Below are 19630 nucleotides of genomic sequence, written 5' to 3'. Positions count from 1 at the left end.
GTGATGAATAATAAACTCATTAAAATGGAAATGTTGCAACATTTCTGTTTTCATTTTAAGTTGAGTATGTACTCCTTTGTATGTGATCAATGTCAGACTTTTTAGCCCCAAACTATTGCAAGGATGTTTAGGTGAATCTGAGCAAGTAATTTCAAACATTACATGTGAAGATTGAGTATAGAGCCAAGCAAGAAGCCATACAAATGATGAATGCTCCTTGAATGACGTAATCGAGCCAGACTGAGTTGGGGAAACGCTCGAGCTCGCGGACCTCAGAGGCTCGTTGAACCCAACTCCGGGGCGCTGTCCTCTGCCTGTTACACCCACCCACTGCTCTTCACAGATTCCCCCTCTTTCTCACCACTAAAAAGCGCTTGTTTCGGTAGACTCCTTTACCGCAGTGATTGAGAAACAGACATACCACACTGTACTGTATCTGGGAAAACTCACTAAAGTGGAGCGTTAATATGAGTCGTGCAAAAAGTTTCCAGGACAATCATTAAGGTAAGACTGCGTTTATTCTATACGTAAGCAAACTAACGCTTTAAATGAAAAAAAATAAAAGCCCAAGTTACCCGCTGACTGAAAATGTGATTTTCAGGATGCACTGGTTAATGTCTTCCAAGTTAAGGCTGCTTGTAAGTATCCCCCCCGGCTCAGTATGTATGATACAGTATGATAATTGTTTGATTTATTGAATATTTACGAATGTGATCGTCCTGGTTGCAGGTAAAAATACATTTTAACTTTCAATGAAGTAAAGTTCCTCTTCAGCCAATTAAAGCGTGACAACAAATACTGTACAATCAAACGTATTTATTTATTCAACAATAGTTAACGAACTGCCATTTTTCCCAGGTGGTTTGTCATGCCTTTATATCAGGTGAGTGATTTTTCTGATTATTTTTTTTTTCATTCAACAATCGCATTCATCACGATGCTAAAGTTGGCCTTCCGCTACTGTGTAACACATCCAATCATGAGGATGTTCCAGCATGACCATACTTTTTTTTATTGCTTCTAAAATTAGAAACTTTGTGATATTTAATTTTCAAATACAATTTTACTGTGTATTTTATACAAATGTTTAGTGTATTTGACCTTAATATTAAACTAAGTATTGTTTTGGATAATTACAGAGCTGTTCATCCATCTATGCTACCTACGTAATAGAAATACAAATTCTGCATTTAATTTAAAAGTGAAAGAAAAACGTGTCCAGTACAGTTTAACTACAGCCTTATTTTATTGTTTTAGTGTTTTTTTTTTTTTGGTTGAGACATTTGTTTGTTTCGTCTTGTAATACAGGAAAAAGTGACATATTTGTTTCTTTCCTAATACAGTATACAGTTACCCCCCCCCCCCCCCCCCCACACACACACACACACACACACACACATTCTACGTTATTTGTGTGACACAAGTTGAATAGGGGCACTTTATCCAGTTCAGTTACATCAATTATAGTACATGCAAACATGTTTTGTGAAATATATCTTTTAGTCATATATAAGTTACTACCATGAAGTAATCATAAAGAATGACCTTTTTGCCCACACTAATGGCACTTTTCTATTTTAGCAGTTCTTATACTGGAAACAAGAACCCTTACATATGAGGAGACATCCTATGAATACATACCTGATCAGTTGCAATGGGACAGTGCAGACGAACTATGTTACCAGCGCTCTGGGGCCTTGGCGAGTGTCTCCAGTCCTGTTGAGAAGCAAGAGATAAAACACTATTTAAATTCCATGAACATCTCTGAAGCTGTGTGGATAGCCAAAAAATTCACGACTCACCTGCAAAGTAGGTTCAGTTTATTCTGAGCTATCCTTATGCATGAGACCTAGCTGTACAATTCATATGTCACATGTTTTGCTTTTTCTTTGGAATTATGTAACACCTATTCAAAAGTTAACCTTTTCAAATACAAGCTTAAAATTGTCATGTTGTTTGAAATACAGTAAATAAAATACATAAAAAATGTGAATGTTGCACAATGGTTAGTGCAATACATTTCCCATGCATATAAACTTTCTTTAATACCGTCATCAGTAAAAAAATGAATTAAAAGAAAAGACCTAAAGCATGAAATTATCTTACTTTTGTACTAGAATCTTTGTAATGTTGCCTCTACACTTTTTGTGATAGTGGAAGTTAGACTTTGGACTCAGTTATTTCAGTGTTAATTGTTTTCGTATGGGTAAGGGTTTTGAAATTGTGTGGTATGATAAGGTTTTAAAGTTCTCCGCACCACGTAGGTGTTTTACTGCCAGGCAAAGTTTTAACTATTGTTGCTGCAGTGTGCTGGAGAAAAAAGGATTCGTGTGAAACTTTGATTCTGGAGTTCAGGGGGCACTCAGACAGGAGGAATGTCCGTCCTCTTTACAAGTTTCCTTCTATGGGCGGTGACTTCTTTTACTTCTTTACACTTCAACTCTAACTGCTTTGCAATTTCCACCATCATTTCTTATTCCAGCCAGTCATATATTAATGAGTTCCAGCTCTGTGCAAACGCGATCCAAGGAAAGCCTTTGCAGCTGGCTCCGTTAGTACATGATATTCATGGCGCTTACCAAGAAGTCTTCAACCCCAGTGGCTCCTGGCACTGGATCTGCGTTTCTTGGAATCAGAATGGTGGACGCTGGACACTATTAGCTGATGGCCATACAATCTACATTGTGAATGTCTTGCACACTTTTGACAGCATTGAGCCAGATGGCTTTTTTATTATTGGTCAGGAGCAGGACACCTTTGGGGGCTCATTTGTGAAGGATGAGTCATTCTCCGGCAGTATCCCTAAGATTCACATGTGGGATCGGGTACTGAATAGAAGTGAATCAACACAATGGAAAAGGAGTGTTCACCCAATACATCTGGGCTGATTTTCAAGTGGAACTGGGCATCAATGGAAATAGAGTCCTCCCTAAAAAGCTGTCTAGCATTCGCCCGTGCAAAGGTAAATTGGGCAGCTTTCGGCATCGCCAGAATGGAAAACAAAATTGACAGGCTACTGCATTGAATTAAAGATCTCATCAAGAACAGACATGAATCTACTGCATAGTCATGGTTTGGCAGTGCAGCTTAGCTGCTCTGGTATTAGGGTTGGGTATGGTTGCCGTGCTAAAAAAAACAATCACATAGAGACCATTCGAAAGCCATTTTGCACCGCACATGTCCTGACTTTCACATGTGCCAAAAATCTGAGATGCATTTATGTGGGGCGAATCCACCCATTTGGCAATCTAAGAACGATGAGATAAATGCTGGGTGGGTGGAGGGGGACAAACCAACAACAAAAAGCCCCCTCTTCCCTCTCCCCCACACACGCACCTCCCCCTTCCCACAAAGTTAATGTACCTCAAACAAACATACCCATTTAAAACAATGACAATTCATTCTAGAGATGTGAAAAATGGCATGAGTTTCTTGAATCTGTGTGCAAACATGAGGAAAGAATCAAATCATACTATCTCAAAAATTAACGAGCTTTGATGCAGAGCATTTAACAAGCAGTTTTACTTCTCGGACTGTTAGTTTTATTATCGAATGAAGTCACCAAAATTACATCAGGATTGTTTTTGTAGGTAGTTGTTCAGAACTGCTACCAAAACCTGTTACATTGCCAGGTATGAAAAATGCAATTTATGTGTAATCCAGTGATAGTATTAGTATCTACTACTGTTATAAGAATGTGAAATTGTACTGGAGAATGGAGTCTTTCTTTCTTTGGCAAAATTCACTGTTAGTAAAAGCACACATGCTCATTGTTGATATTTAATGGGTTTGTGGTCTGACAGAATCTCTCTTTAGCCTGTTTCTCCTGCTCTACTTAATTTGAGCTTCATACAGTTCTTGTAAATGTTTTGTGACTCACGTCACTTGTAATCCACCCATGAAAACAAAGTGTGTCCCATTCTGACTTCATAATCCCCAGTGAGTATTGAGAGTCCAAAATTCTCCTCCTACTGGGATGAATGTGCAGGAAAGACAACACATTTATATTCCTTGAACTAGTTGGTGCTCAGAAACTAATTTAGGATTTTCTAACAGTTAGGGGTTTCCCACCCCATCATCTAGGTTTTACAGACTACCCCGATACTCCTACAACACAATAAAATGGAGGCTTCTCAGATTCCATTGATGGATATACCAGGGGTTCTTCATTTAGTGCAGCCCTATTTAGCTATTATGTGCTTTTTGCGGAGTTTGGGAAGAAAGGTCAGTCCCCCTTGTCCTCGGCTCTGTGGCGAAGTTCCATAAAGTTAGGCTTTCTGTAAGTGTGGTGTTTGAAAACCTTAATGTCCATGACCCCAAAAGTACCAAACAGTTTTGACATGATTAACAACAGGGACTGTAAGCATGGCCTTCATGTTGGTTCGTCATCAGTGACCTTAGATGTCACAAAAGCTTTTCTGGATGAATGAATGCGTACATTGTGCATGTCCCATTCCAAACACTAACAATTCTGTTGAGATGACTTCAAGTTTTGTTGGAAGAAATGTTGAAGACTTGTAATGTAAAGGAACAGATGCATTACATATACAGTATTTACAAACAGTGTATATATATATATATTTGTGTGTGTGTGTGTGTGTGTGTGTGTGTGTATAATAAGTCACTGAAATTTGTAAAAGAAATGTAAAAGGAATAAAATTACAAACTTACATAACACGATTAACTCATTCGATACCATAAACACATTTGTAAGTCTTTACAGATTCCAGACATTTAATCCCAGATACTTATTACTTATTATATATATATATATATATATATATATATATATATATATATATATATATATATATATATATATATATATATATATATATACTTTTTTTTTTCAATAGTGAGGTTTTTTCAATAGTAAGGGACGAAAATAGTTGGCATTGGATGAGTTATCGGGTAATTCTTAGGTTTAGATGTAGCATGTCAATTTTGGGAATTTGAAAAATATGTAATTGTTGTACAATCCTGGTAATTCCAATTTGAAACTCCATATAATAAAACATAAAAATAAAAAATCATTTATCGGCTAAGAATTCAGGCTCCCTAAACAAATTGCTGTTGTTGCCGGTGCAGGACAAGGCAGAAGATAGAAGGAAGTAGAATAGATTAGTCTTTTGTAATTATTCAAAAGGACACATTGGTGAAAGTTTAACAATGGCTATTATGACCATGCCATTAGGTCCTACATAGTTTTTACAAAGATTGTTATTAACTTTATGCTTTTCTTTTCCTAGGTAACTTGTCTGTCTTTTTGGACTCCATATTGGATGGGGAATCCTTGGGGAATCAGGCATTTTCCGTGGAATTTGTCCACAACCCTCAGCCTGATGCAGGCTGTGACATGCTTGACCCTGTTACGGGGATTTTGAGCCACGACAATTGTGATTCTTTCAGAGGAGCTCTCTGCCAATATAAGAAAGGTGCCTTTGACAGCGTATGTTTTGATAACACTATACACGGTATTTTTTATTTTTTTTTATAAGATGCAGTGTTTTAGACGAGCTATTTTAACAGTATGGGTTATTGCGTCCACCCCTGACAGCATTTTTATATGCATCAGAAGTAAATAAGTCATTATCAACTGAGGAAGAAAAGATATTCAGTTTTTTGCTTGCCCCAGAGTGTCTCTCTCTTTTTTTTTAGCCTTGAGGTAGTAAAAATCAATTTGAACATACATTAGCTTTAATCAGCACAACAGGTTTACATTAAAAACCACTGTTTAAGGTTTTTGTCTTTTCAGTCAAATAGTTGTCTGTTTTAGTTTGTAAATTGTATTAATTCAATTCAAATTTGTTAGTTATAGAAGTTCAAGAAGATCTCCATTCCCCAAAGACCCCTTTCTTGAGTCAACACCCTGTAACCAGTTCCGTAAGTTGAACTTCATGAGTTTTTTTTTTTTTTTGTCATTGTTGTTAATATTAAGTTAAGACATGAAAATGTAACACTGCAAACATATTGAAGGATTTTATTACAATGGACTGAATGATTGGACTAATATTTTTCTGCCATTGTCCTTTTGGCATGTTAAAGGAGCAGAGTGCCAGTATATCCTGGGACAGAGAGATACATTTACTTCATCACCTGACCAAGACTATCCTTGCAACAATAGAGACAGTTGGTCCAAATATCCTCACATCCAATGATATCCACTATCTTGCTCAAAGAATGGAGTTGGGCTGGTCAGCACTGGCTAGCAGGCATGCAACAACCGCGAATGCAGCAGAGGCCATGGCGTCCATTGCTAAAGATTATGTGAAGCTGTCAAGTGTGATGCTAGAGCCTCATGTCGCTCAACAATGGATTGGTTTAACTGATGAAGGGGTGAGAAAACATCAATTTGACTTTTGGTAACATATGCACTGCCTAAAGCTAGGAAAAATGGATTTTGCATGATTGTGAGTTAAGCCAATTGCAATTGTTGTCAGAAATGCTGGCCACATTTCTGACAAGATGCACCAACAATTATTTTTTTAAGTCTGATTTTCTTCCAGATCAGCATGGGGCCATTTACTATTGTCAATAGCATTGACAATCTTACTGAAACATTGGCAGATATACTCTCTGCTGAGGGAAAGAACTTCTCACTTTCTACCAAGAACATAGGTAGTGAAACATGTTAATACAGAATATACTGTGATACATTTGATTGTAGTAGTTTTACTCGTTTCACATCATTTGTTTTCATATTTTTGGAGGGTCACAAAAATAATTTGTACCCCTCTAGCATATTATTGACGTACTGTATGTACATCATTCAGAATTTTCTTTCCTTTACCATTGCAAATTGATGCTTTTAATGTGCTTATTTTACTATTTTTTATTTGCTCTGTGACTTCTGCTGTCTTTGTGATTAGATGTATTCATCAAGAGCCACAAGCTGACTGAAAAAAGCTGCTGTCAATCATTTAAACCGTCTGACATCAGCTCCAGCACAGTGATGGGAAATGATGAGGATGAGCTCCTTATCCCAGACTCTGAGTTACAGAGAATCCAGAGACTTGGTAAGCAAAATACACACAATGCAAAACTAAATCTTACTGCTCTTTGATTATTTACACATTATTTAAAGAACAATTTTTTTTCTGGTTTTAGGACATACGGATGTTATGTTAATTCATACTCATTATAGCCATTTGAATGAGATTGTCTCTGATGCAGCACAACATTTTCTGAGTCAGCAGGAGAAAGTGAACAGGTTTGGCATTTAATGATCCTACAGTATACTCTTAAGTTAACATGCTGAATTGTGTTGGGGAAAACAAAAGAAAGCAAAGGAAAGAGATTTGTATCCGTGTTTTGAGGGGAATGTTACACAAACTTTCTGTCGCTGTTTTATGTTTGTATTATATAAGCTTGTGCCTCCCTCTTCAGAATTGTCTCAAGTCACCTGGCTTCTGCTGTTATATCAGCCACTCTCCGTGATGCGTCCACGGCCCAAACGATCCCCGTTGCTGTCAAGTACACTTTATCGTCATCGCATATGGTAATGCGAGATATAATGGTCGAGAATTTGAGCAAGTGTTGATGTTGGGAGGGGTCGTAAATCAGTTCATTGATTAAAGTCATTTTAAGACTCATTGTAAAGGTATGATTGCTGTGTAAGCTTTTGATTTTACAATTCAGGCAAAATGAATTCCACTATTTGGCTACAAATAGCTTACACATCCAAATTCGAATGACATAATCTTAGTTGTGGGAAGTTGAACCACACCCATGAAAACCTTGAGCAGGCAGCATTATTCTACTCAGTACTACACTGGAGTTGACACAGTTACTGTAGTAACTTTCAGAATGAGATTCTCCCATCTGATTTAATATAATAAATAATTAATTTAGTAATCTATTAAATGAAGCCAAATGTCCATTCCAAATCACAACTAACTCGTATACTTCACCTTGTAGGCATTAAAAAAGAACTTGCAAAATCATTTTGAACCCATAACATGTTAATGCTCCCATTTTATCTCACCATGCATTAGGTGCACCACAATAGAAATGTCATAAAAATATCAACTTTCATGCATTTCAAGTAAATTCAAAAAATGTTTCCATCAAAGATGTAACATATTAATGGAGAATTTTTATCCTTGTCTAGATGGAGTATGCACAAAGATTTTCCCCAGTCTGTGCCTTCTGGAATTTCAGCCTGGTGTAAGTTTCAACATCAAAATAATGAATAACTAATTTGTATTATCCTGTTAATTAGTTAGTAATTGTGTTCATGTGCATTTCTTTGCAATGTTAGGAATAACCATACCAGTGGTTGGTCCAGTGATGGCTGCAGTGTGGTCTTTGCTGGCTCTGGTGTCACTTCCTGTGTATGCAACCATACCACAAACTTTGCAGTATTGATGAATTACTTAAAGCCAAAGGTATCTCATTTGGAATCTACAGCACTAAACATCTTCACATAAAGTTAGAATCCACTTTAAAGCCTATAGGTTAGTGTTACTCAGCACTGGATAAATAAAGCATGCATTTCAAAAGAAAAAAATACCTGCAATACACAGTAGTTTTTCACACATTAAGTCCCAGTGCTCTTGTAGTTCATGTTTTTTTTTTTTTTTTGTACATGCTATTAATTTCAGAGGCACAACATCAGTCAGACTTGACTAACAATATTTTCTGCTCTTCTCTTTTACACACACATATCATCCTTTTCTCCTAGTGGAGTCCTGAGGAAGAGCTTGTTTTGACCAAGCTGACCTTCATTGGCTCAGGAGCATCTTTGTGTGCTTTGGTGGTGACGTTGATGCTGTTTACTGTTTTGGAGTGAGTACCTGATCACCCACAAACTCACCCACAAACTCACATGGTTTCCAGGCAGGAATGATGCTATGGTGAAACATCATGTCATTTGTTTGATCAAACACCTACTCTGATAGTTGTATGTGACCATCCACCACAAATATTAACAGAGCAAAGAGTCTGTTCAATTCAAGATTCAATATTTGTTTACACACTTCTGCTGTCTGCAAATACAGTGCCCAGTATGTTAAAAACTACAGAACTTAATTACCCATTCATTTAAAAAAAAAGAATAAAAAAAATCAGGACTGAAGCTCTCCAGGACCAAAATGTGGAAACAGTGAAATAACACTGGAAAACATAACCAAGTCTCCCGTGGTTTTGAGCAAATGACCATTGGATTTCATGCCCCACTGAAAATGTTTTATTTGAGTTTTTTGCCATGCACAATCATTTTGGTGCAGGTTGACAGATCTACATGTTATTATTATTATTTTTTTTTTTACAGGCATGCGATTGAGAAAACCCGTGTGTTATACTGACAAGAACAGTGGAAATTAAAGAGTTGGTCCCACTTTTCAGCAATAAGTTTCCACTGTTCTGAAAATACTTTTTCCAATATTTTGGCATGTCTCTATGGTAATTTCTCAAAACAAATTTGTGAGGTCAGAGATTAATGATGCTGAACCCTAAAGAGTTTCTGGCTCACACATTTTCATCTAGTTTTAGAGGTTTTCAATGTGGTTGTGTTCATAACTCTTTTTTCATCTTAAACACTTTTTGGTTTCCATACATTTTCTGTGTAGTCTGACTATAGTCTGTAATAGAACAACAGCACCACTGAGTGGAATGTTCATATTTTTGATCGGATTGTGTTTGTTTTTATGAGTAAGGGGCTTATCATTTCATTGGCTGCTTCACTGCCTCAGCAACCATTGGTGAAGTATTAAGGGTTAAGGGTGTCAAGTTTGCATGTTCTCCTCACGAGTGTGAATGGTTGTCTATGTGTGTGCTATGATTGTCTGCCAACCAATTCAGGTTATGCCCCGCCTGCTGCCCAAAGACAGCTAGCATAGGCCCCAGCACACCTTCTTCCTCCAGAGGCTAACATGAGTCCTCAAGTAATCCGATTACCTCGGTTAAAAGAAAAAGAAATGCACAAGGCATGCCCAATTTTACTTTTCCCTAAATATTCTCTTTAGTGTACACGCCAGCAAAATATGTAATAACAATAAAACACACTAGAGAAGGCCAACTTCAAAATATACCCCAGTTTCCCTGATATTACATGGACAGAATTGGATTGGTTCACTTTTATTTTGAAGTCGTTGCCAGCAGCGTGTTTTAACAAATTGCCTAGTCGCTCTACCACAACTGTTGCACCAGACTCCCAATAAAACCAGCACATCTCTGTTCTGAAATCACATTCAATCGCCAGTTTCGGGGTGCAAACAAGCAATGTGATTATGCTAAGAATGACAGACTTATGGCACCTGCTGCCAGTGGGTCCATTATAACGGCGTATAGCATACATTAGTTCCTGGCTTGCAGTGCTCGAGAGCTCCGTATTGGCTGGCGTGAGAGACGTAAATGACTTTAATGTTGAAAGCCTGACACAGTTGACATTCCTACTGAAAATTCACACTACAAACTCGTCTCATAGTTCAAATTTTAAATGGAGAGGTTACCCTAAATTCTACTGTTTTAAAGAGGAAAATACTGTGCTGATAAGCACAGTTTAAATTTAAGTCAACATAATTTTGATTAAAAAAATAGTGCAACTTTGTCTTTATTAATTAAGCAGAATTTCGTCATTTGGTTTTCTGTTATTATAATTGTTTCTCACCCACCAAAATTTTATATATATATATATGTATATATATATATATATATATTCAGCAATGGTTTATGTTATTGGTTTTATATTTACCCGAATACTCTATTTGGATTTTCTGTTGACTTGACCATTCACACTGGAGCATCCAATTTTCATGTTATGCATTTTTGGGGAATGTTGGAAGAAACCAGACTACCTGGGGAAAAAAAAAACACACACACAAACACACACACACACACACACGCATAGGAAGAACATGCAAAATCTACACAAGCGGGCCTGAGCCAGCAGCGAAGCCACGGCTTCTGCACTTTGAGGCAAATATGCTAACCACTCTTCCATAGCACCGCCCTGTAGGATATCCAAATACCAAAAATATTGGATCGCTGCAGCGCAAGATAAGTGGTTAAGATAATGTAATGTGATGTGTATAATATTCAAGTGCGTGTGATACTCGAATCTAGAGAAATTACAGCAGCGGACCAAGCTTGACTAAATCTGAAACATACATTGACCCATCACTGCACATTTCTTCCAAATCATTTTTTGTTTCACTCACTCCCATACCATCCTCTGTCACAGACACTTGGCTATGAATTAAGGAACTACCTGCTACAATGCAGCTGTTCAATTCCCGAACATTTTCTTCCCCGTTTTTTATACTTTCAATTTGTATATTACTTTCCAGACGTTTCATATATGTACTTGACAATGGAGGAAAGAAGCATTTAACAATTCTTCTAACAGAATTTGATGTCACACCATTTCAATAAAAAGAGCTCTAAATCATTATGGTAGCTTTTTTTTCTGTGGCCGGTACAAATATTGACTAGTGCTAATCTTCTAATTACAGTTGTCTGCATGTGAATTCACTCCATAGGTTTATGGTAGCATTTTGTGGCTGTTAATTAGCAAAAGGACCACAGAGGGATCCTAATAGGGCATGAAGGGGCTACTATCACAATTTATGTACTGAGCGCAGACTTGCATTGTACATGTGATATGCATAAGTGCATTCACAATACTTGAGTGTATTATTCTTTAATTATCATAACTTTAGTTCAATAATCTATATTATGTATACATATTTTGTTACAAATGACTTTTGCGAGAGCTTCACTATTTTTTCCCGCCTCTTTTTCACTAGCATACCACGATCTGACAGGACATCCATTCATAAGAATTTGTTTATTGCTCTGATCTGTGCCCAAGTGATTCTCCTATGCAGTGGCTCGGCCATTCACAACAAGGTGCGGTATAAACTTAATAATTACATTCTTTAAAAAAAATTGGCAAACTAACTGAATTGCATGAACGTTAGTTAGCCCTTCTCAAATAGTATATGAGTAATAATAATGGAATTAATAGTAATACTGTACTAAATGTTGTCTTAAACCACTTACAAATAGCTACATCATTCCACTAATGTTCTATTCAATCATTTAGCACCCAATAGTCAGTAGTTGATTCTTTGACCCGAGGTCATGTCAGGGTGATCTTCACCTCTTGACCCTGCTTTTAGAAGCTTTCATTAATAGGTTTCTAATGTACCAAATAGACCGAGTGATCATTAAGTAGTTCACCTGTCAATTTTAATACGGCTTCTTAGACTGCTCGCTGTTGCATTTGAATAATCATTCAAAAATGTAAAACATTTGACATTTTTAATACAAAAACAGATATCCTCAGAGCATGCATCATAAAAGCATTGTTTTGGTTAGTGAATGCATTCCAATCTTGTTGCTACTGGCTTACTGTTTACTGAAGTAAGATAATAAACCTATATTGCTGATTTGTTCCACTGGGCGATTCTCCAAAAACTAAATACCTGTAACTCAAAACAGCTGATTTAGAAAAACAAAAACAAAAAAAGATGTGTTTTTAAAGAAAGAACTGGTCATGGTGTGTATGGGCACAGGAACATTACCAAACCATCTGAAACTAAATCTAACTATGAACATGGCTATAAGTAATTAAATATAAATGTTATATGTTGGCCCGCCTGGGTTGATGTGCTTGTAGGTTGCGTGTACACTTGTGGCGGCATTGCTCCACCTCTTCTTCATGGCTGCCTTCAGTTGGATGCTGGTAGAAGGTCTTCTGCTTTGGAGCAAGGTGGTTGCTGTCAACCTCAGTGAAGAAAGACACATGAAGTATTATTATCTCATCGGCTGGGGTACAGTGATTATATCTTGGGATTTTATTTATTTATTTTAATTCTATTACTGCATTTAAAAAGTCAAATCTGAAATTGCAAAATAACGGTGTCTCTAAAAAAACGTATTGCTCACATTTATTTCCAGCCTTTTTAGGTTGCTATTACTGTACACCGATCCTTTAATCCTGCAATGTTTTCTTACTTGTTCTCATCCATCCCACAGGCCTTCCAGTGCTCATAGTCACCATTACACTTGCATCAGCCTCAGGTAACTACCTGGCAGACGGCTACTGTTGGCTCAGTGTACAGAACGGCGTCATCTGGGGCTTTGCTGGACCTGTCATATTCATTATCATGGTCAGGAAATTACACCGAGACATTACACTATTTACAGTAGTGTCTATTTTGGTCATTGCTGATATAGCAAATAACATTCACTTACTATATGACTTGATTAAATAGATTTTTTTCTGTTGTGTGAAACACACAAAAAAATATTTCCTCTCACAAAAATATTTATCCTGCTTCTTATCATTGCTTTACTTCCATGAAAGTAGAGTATTATTATTTGTTTGAGTGTAAGTTATTGGAACGATTATGCAAACTTTAGGCCCAATGCACACTGAGCGATGCGGCCAAACGTCCCTGAGCCGTTGCACATTGTGTGGGCCCCTAGCTTTGCTGCAATATGACTCTGAGTGAACGGAATCAGTATACACAGTGGAGAGTCTATATTGTCAAAATTCACGTGTACAGCCTGGAGCCTCTTAGATAGTCTCCTCTCCTTCATTTCTTTCCCCTTTCCTCTGTATTAAAATTATATAGCTACAGTACCCAGGGAAATTAGTTTCTATGCGGAAAATTGTTCCATGTTGTTTGCGGTTCATTAAAATAAAACAAAATTTGTGGCACCTCACAAAAATGCGTCCTGTTAATGCAGTTTTAAGTTGCACTGCGTTTGTGAGTGAGGTCCAGATTAATTTGGTTGGCGTGAAATGTGAGGAAATGACATTCATGTTTAATTTTATGTTTATTACAGGTGAATTTCATGGTTCTTACTAGGGTGGTGGTCATCACTATCTCCACAGCCAAGAGGAGGTCCATTATGCTTGCGATGGGTGCTAGTCCACTGGAACAAACCTATGAGCAAGTTAGGTACTGGCCATTAGGGGGCGCTATTTATCCTCTTTTTAAAGCTTATTTAACTGCTGCAGGCCTTGGAAGCGGCGGCTGTCTTCCGTAGGCACCAGAGAAAAGGATTTGTCATTTGTAAAACAGTGAGGCTCATTCATCAAACAAGAAAGAAATACATTTCGAATTGATTATATTAGTGTTGTACATAAAATATTCATTAGATTTCAGCCACTTCAAATGCTTTCAACTCCTCTGTCCCTGAATGCTTTTGGGTCTTTCACTTTTGATCAGACACATGAATTAATTTGGACAAATCGTCTTTTTCTGAATTGACAATTAGATAATAGACCATGCTATTACAGTTTAATTTCTTAAATACTCTATTATGAAAACTCGGCTCGTCAGAAGATTTTTCCTGTTTTTCCTGCCCATTTTAAGAGCGTGTCAGGAATATTAATTATAAACTAAAAAATCTGAAATCTCTAAAATTTTATGCATAGCTTCTTCTATTTACATGTTGAAAAATAGGCAAGGATGTATTTATCTGTCTTGATTTTTTTTAATCTAACATCTTTAATGAAAAACCGAATTAACATTTTAACAGGAAATTGTCTAAATTCATTTTCCCCCCTCAAAACATGTGCTCAGTAAGATCTAATTCAATATGTATTATTCTGCAGTATATTTCAAGTTCCATAAAATAATATCTTAAAACAAAAACAGAAAGATAAGTCACTTTTTGTATTCCAAATTAACCAACCAATAACATAAACCATTGCTATATGTGTGTGTATATATATATATATATATATATATATATATATATATATATATATATATATATATATATATATATATATATATATATATATATATATATATATATTTATTTATTTATTTTTTCAGCAATGGTTTATGTTATTGGTTGTATATAATGTATGTGTGTGTGCGTGATTTTACAATTTCACCGTGACTATGCGTGTAACAAATCTTGGCCCGACTTATCTTTTAACAATGTATTTACACATTGCCATGCAGAAATATCACAGCTGTGTTTCTGGTGAAACTGGTATGGCCTAATCTGTGTGAATCTCTCCCACATGTGATCCAGTAGATTTCCGACCAAAAGTCTTGTAAATGATTCTATTGGTAAAAAATTACGTCAAAGTGTGTATTTTTTTTTTCTCAACCTCAGCCCACCAGGCCTCACAGTAGGCACACTATAAGGATTTTCAAAGCTGTCCTTGAACCATTTTGCACCCCTGGGTGGCAGCCATCTCGGAAACTCAAACAAATTCCTCCGGTGAATAAGCTCGGGCCTGCCACCATCCATGTCACAATTTGAACACACGCATTCACAGCTGGTGTGGTTTGGCAGTCACCTGAGTGGGAAGCTAATTCCACTCTAAACAGAATTAAATGAGATTTAAGGTGGGAAGTTGTCACCCCGTGAGTCTTCCCAGCCACACAGCCACTGTGTGGAACAGATAGTCATCCAAGGTTGCACAAAAATATTCTCAGAAAAAAGGAGACAAATCTAGAAAAGTGTCCATTGCCTTATGATTGGAATTGATAATTAAACACATTTTAAGATGGTTTTCTGACACTTTTAGATTCTTTATTATTCGTATGTGTGTGAGAGGGTGTGTGTGTGTCTGTGTATTTCAAAATCAGTCAGGGGTATTGTATCCTTAACGTTAGTGTCATTTGCTCACAGGGCAGCTGTTAAAGCTGTTTTGGTTCTGCTGCCCATTCTTGGATTGACGTGGCTGTGCGGTGTCCTTGTGCCTTTCTCCATTGTCATGGCCTACATCTTCATCCTCCTCAATTCCCTACAGGTACACACCAAAGTACAAACTCGCATAGGAGTTTATTATTATTATTATTAATAACAATAATAATAATAATTTATTAATGCATTCATTTAGTAAAGCGAAATCTTATGAAGATGAAAAAATACTTGGATCACCAGTTTAATTACACACCTGGTAGGTTTTCATCCTAAAATTATAACACCGTTCACAGGAGTGAGAATTGTATGGTGGGTTATGATTTATATAGTCAGTACTTGTTTGAATATATTAAAGTAGTACTATATTTATTTTCAGTATACTATACATTTAAGCGTGATGATAATAATAATGTATTTAATGACCAGAAAAAAAGATGTTTTGTTCATGCATCACACTGCATGATAAAATAAGCTGTCAAATGCTGAATTGATCTGAAAGAACATAAAATTTAAACTAACTTTAGAATTAAATTCACCCTCTATTTGTTGCAATGCATTAGAAAAAAAAGTAAGATCTACACAAAACTGCAAAACTATCTGGAGTTACAAACTTAAATTCTTTTTTTTTTTCAATGAGAAGTTGAAAGGTTTTCTATTATACATTCTGCTCTCGCTGAATGTACACAGACTGTCAAGGCTTTTATTTGTCAGCGGCAAAGGCTGATGCAGAAATAGGGGTAATAAAAAAGACGAACTGAGTGGGGTTTTTCTTTAACAGTTGAATTGCATTTGTATTGTTTGTTTGCATTACCCTTGTCATAGGCAATCTAAGGTCAACATGATTGCGATGATCAGTTTAAATGCTTTTAGTGTAGAAATATGAAGGGTACATTTGTCCCAGCTTTTTAGAGAAGGGCTTTATTACAGTCAAATTATACTTACTTTACCTTTTTTTGTTACAACATTGTTGAACATTTGTAGTAAAGCTTTACAGATAATAATTGCCTTAGTTCTTTCACAGATCATATTCCGATTTTTCACATCAAATAATAGGAGGTAATAAATTCAGAAGGTGGTAGATGTTCTCATATTACCCAGCAACAATCAACTGCGGTATATTTAACTGAGCTGCAGTTTATGGAAAGAATCAATAATGGTTTTAGCTGTTGTCTGATAATTAAGTGTTGCTTGCTGCAAATAGCCTATCCCTTTTCGCTAATTATATATATTTTTTGTGAAGATAATTAACGCACATTGTTTTGCTGGTATAATTTGCCCAAACATATTGATTTTTAGTCATAAGAGTGATTTCAGTTTTCTTTCATTCTATCCATCTGTCAAAACATCTTCTTAGCTTTTGTCTCAGTCACTTTCATTGGTGTTTTTACTTTGTTTCACCCTGCACGGATAATGTAAAAATATGAGACAGAATAGACTCATTGGACAGCCAAACAACCCAAGGCATTGAAATGCACATTCTAATCAATAAATGAATCAATATGGAATCGTTCAAGACATTACGGTTCCATCCGTCCATCATGCTGGAGCCTATGCCAGCTGACTTTGGGTGAGAAGTAGGTTATAACCAGTTGCAGTGCATGTTAGATAGAACATTTTTACTATTCTGAACCTTCTGAACAGTCAAAGGAAAATTGTCTTTCTTTCTTTCTTTCTTTCTTTCTTTCTTATGTCCTTAAAATATTCTAAAATGAGTTTGTTACCTAATAAGTTGAAAATAAAACTCCCTCATAGCCAACCCAAACAGCGACAACGCATATTTGTCATCTAAATGTGAGAGTTTGGTAGAGCCCTGACCTCAATCATCAAACACCTTCAGGAAGAAGAGTGTGAGCCAGACTCTCAGGTCTAACATCAGTGACATTTGACCTGACAAAAGTTGAATTGACTATCATTTCCAGATACATCGTCTGTCTTTGTCTGAAGTCTTCTAAATAAAGTGCAAGCGGTTCTTGCTGCAGTGATACTAGAGGTGGTCACTAAAAGCTTGAGCGTAATGGACTATATACCCTTGGACTCGTTTATCAATGTTGCCTCTTCTTCACTGACTGAAAGTGGCAGGCTCAGAGCTTTGATTCAAGGTAGGATCTTTTGAGGTGTGTGAGAAGATGAATATATCACTTTCATTAGATCTCTTGTGGATTTCAGTTACAATCTCTTCAAAAATGCGGAAGTTAGAAGGATGAAACAAAAAAAAGACTTGAAATTTTGAAAAACAAAATCTTGGGAGGGTTGAGCTGAGGAGTTGAAAGTTGGAACATTTTGAATTGGTCAGAAAGCGAAAGTAATTTGAGCTGAGATTTTGAACGCGTTTTAGGAAATAAAAGGCGATGTTCTGTGTATAAATTTGAATATGGGGAAAGTTTGAATTGTTAAAATAAGAAGATAAAATATTGAATTGTTTTACCATGTTGAAGCTGGAAAGCTGAGACCAGATTACAAAATTTAGAAGTCATTGAGTGACAAAAAACAGTGGAATAAGAAAAATAATACCAACATTTTCCACTCCCACAATTCATTATTTTTCTTTGGAACACTTATATTGGACACATTTGAGAACAACAGTTACAAATATGCCTAATACGGTATATAGATATCTCCCAAAATAGACTTGTTATAAATAAGACTGATCCTTATAATTCGATGCCCTTTATAGTCTGAAAAATATGGTAGTTTTCAGTTATGCTGCATGTTTGATGTAAATTGGTGCCAATGCTTAATGTATTTCTATTTGTAATTGGAAGGCAGCTCATGAAAAAATCTGGAATTAAACACCATCTTGTCATAACAGGTTGACAGTAACAAAATAGTACACAGGCATACATCTGTTACTTCTGTGAAAATGCATGCTGAAATCCATCCCTACTGCTTATCCCCACTAGGGTGCCATCTCTTCCTGAGCCTATTCCAGCCCACTTTGGCCTACATCCTCGACTAGTCACCAGCCAATAGCAAGACACACAAAACATACCTGAAATTCAAAGATGATAATATAATTAATTTAACAGAATGTAGTGTGTGTGTGTGTTATAATATAATATAATATAATATAATATAATATAATATAATATAATATAATATAATATAATATAATATAATATAATGTAATGTAATGTAATGTAATGTAATGTAATATAATATAATATAATATAATATAATATAATATAATATAATATAATATAATGTTTGTTGTTGTTTGCCTGTCATTTTTCCAGACCCAAGCCAAAGCACCATAAAGCGAAAATGTCAAGCTTTTACTGTTGAATCAATAAAACAGATAATGTTGACATTTCATTGCGCATGATCGTGCACTTCTACGCCTCCTCTTCCCTTGTGACCCACCGTAATGTACGCCCACTACTGCACTTCTCTCAGTTGATTTATTACGCTATCCAGTAATCAGGCAATCTTACTTTTAATGAACTAGTGTCTATTTTTATGAGGGAAACGACCTGGTTAAGCAGTATAGATTATCAACATTTACAGTATGTGAATTGAATAAGTGAGTGAGTATTGGAATTCTGAAGTGGAAGAAGTGTCGATAAGACAGTAAAACTTTACAGTGCTTTTGTATATTAATCAATTTTACAGTATTTTGATGATGGAGGGATGACATTTTCTCTTGGGGATTTTTGTTTTTCTATGGCTCCCATGGGTAAATTAATTGAAATTGTGTTAGCAGTGTTATCAAAGTTCTGTCAGTGTCCGATAATTGTATATTTGTGTTTCTGATACACTGAGTCTTTAAAACTCATACCATTTCTTAGAAACATATACTTGCTACAGTTCATAAGATTTGAAGTTGTCTGCTTTATGCTACATATTGCATACATGGTGGAATTTCTAGTTGTGTTCTTAATTGACCTTAGTTTGGGTAATTGATAAAAACATACGTCAGATTTGTTTTGTTCCATCAAGAGAAACATTTTTGTCATCGATTAATTTTAAACAAAATTTTAGCTGATGAATTATGCCTATCTATCTGTCT

The 19630-nt window shown here is 36.1% G+C and overlaps 1 protein-coding gene across 3 annotated transcripts in view; it reads left to right on the top strand.

The window, feature by feature from the left end:
• The first annotated feature begins 249 nt into the window (after positions 1-249).
• Positions 250-19630, top strand: part of LOC148417066 (adhesion G protein-coupled receptor D2) — a 71177-nt gene continuing 51796 nt past the window's right edge. The window contains exons 1-19 of one of the 3 annotated variants that reach the window (XM_088425917.1): positions 250-504; positions 602-638; positions 859-883; positions 1585-1809; positions 5250-5435; positions 5813-5883; positions 6046-6336; positions 6507-6618; positions 6870-7016; positions 7108-7210; positions 7387-7498; positions 8111-8166; positions 8261-8387; positions 8684-8787; positions 11748-11850; positions 12623-12776; positions 12982-13115; positions 13798-13913; positions 15610-15730. In XM_088425917.1, the coding sequence (XP_088282043.1) occupies positions 603-638; positions 859-883; positions 1585-1809; positions 5250-5435; positions 5813-5883; positions 6046-6336; positions 6507-6618; positions 6870-7016; positions 7108-7210; positions 7387-7498; positions 8111-8166; positions 8261-8387; positions 8684-8787; positions 11748-11850; positions 12623-12776; positions 12982-13115; positions 13798-13913; positions 15610-15730 (2223 nt within the window). In that variant the 5' untranslated portion in view covers positions 250-504; position 602. Of the gene's footprint in view, positions 505-601; positions 639-858; positions 884-1581; positions 1810-5249; positions 5436-5812; positions 5884-6045; positions 6337-6506; positions 6619-6869; positions 7017-7107; positions 7211-7386; positions 7499-8110; positions 8167-8260; positions 8388-8683; positions 8788-11747; positions 11851-12622; positions 12777-12981; positions 13116-13797; positions 13914-15609; positions 15731-19630 lie in introns of all 3 variants that reach the window. The other 2 variants (XM_088425918.1, XM_088425916.1) reach the window with 2 other exon arrangements.

This window comes from Hippichthys cyanospilos, chromosome 10, assembly GCF_059441005.1.
Source record: "Hippichthys cyanospilos isolate Australia breed blue-spotted pipefish chromosome 10, RoL_Hcya_1.0, whole genome shotgun sequence".
NCBI lineage: Eukaryota > Metazoa > Chordata > Actinopteri > Syngnathiformes > Syngnathidae > Hippichthys > Hippichthys cyanospilos.
Note: the sequence above shows the minus strand (reverse complement) of the source record. Positions and strands in the feature narration are given on the sequence as shown.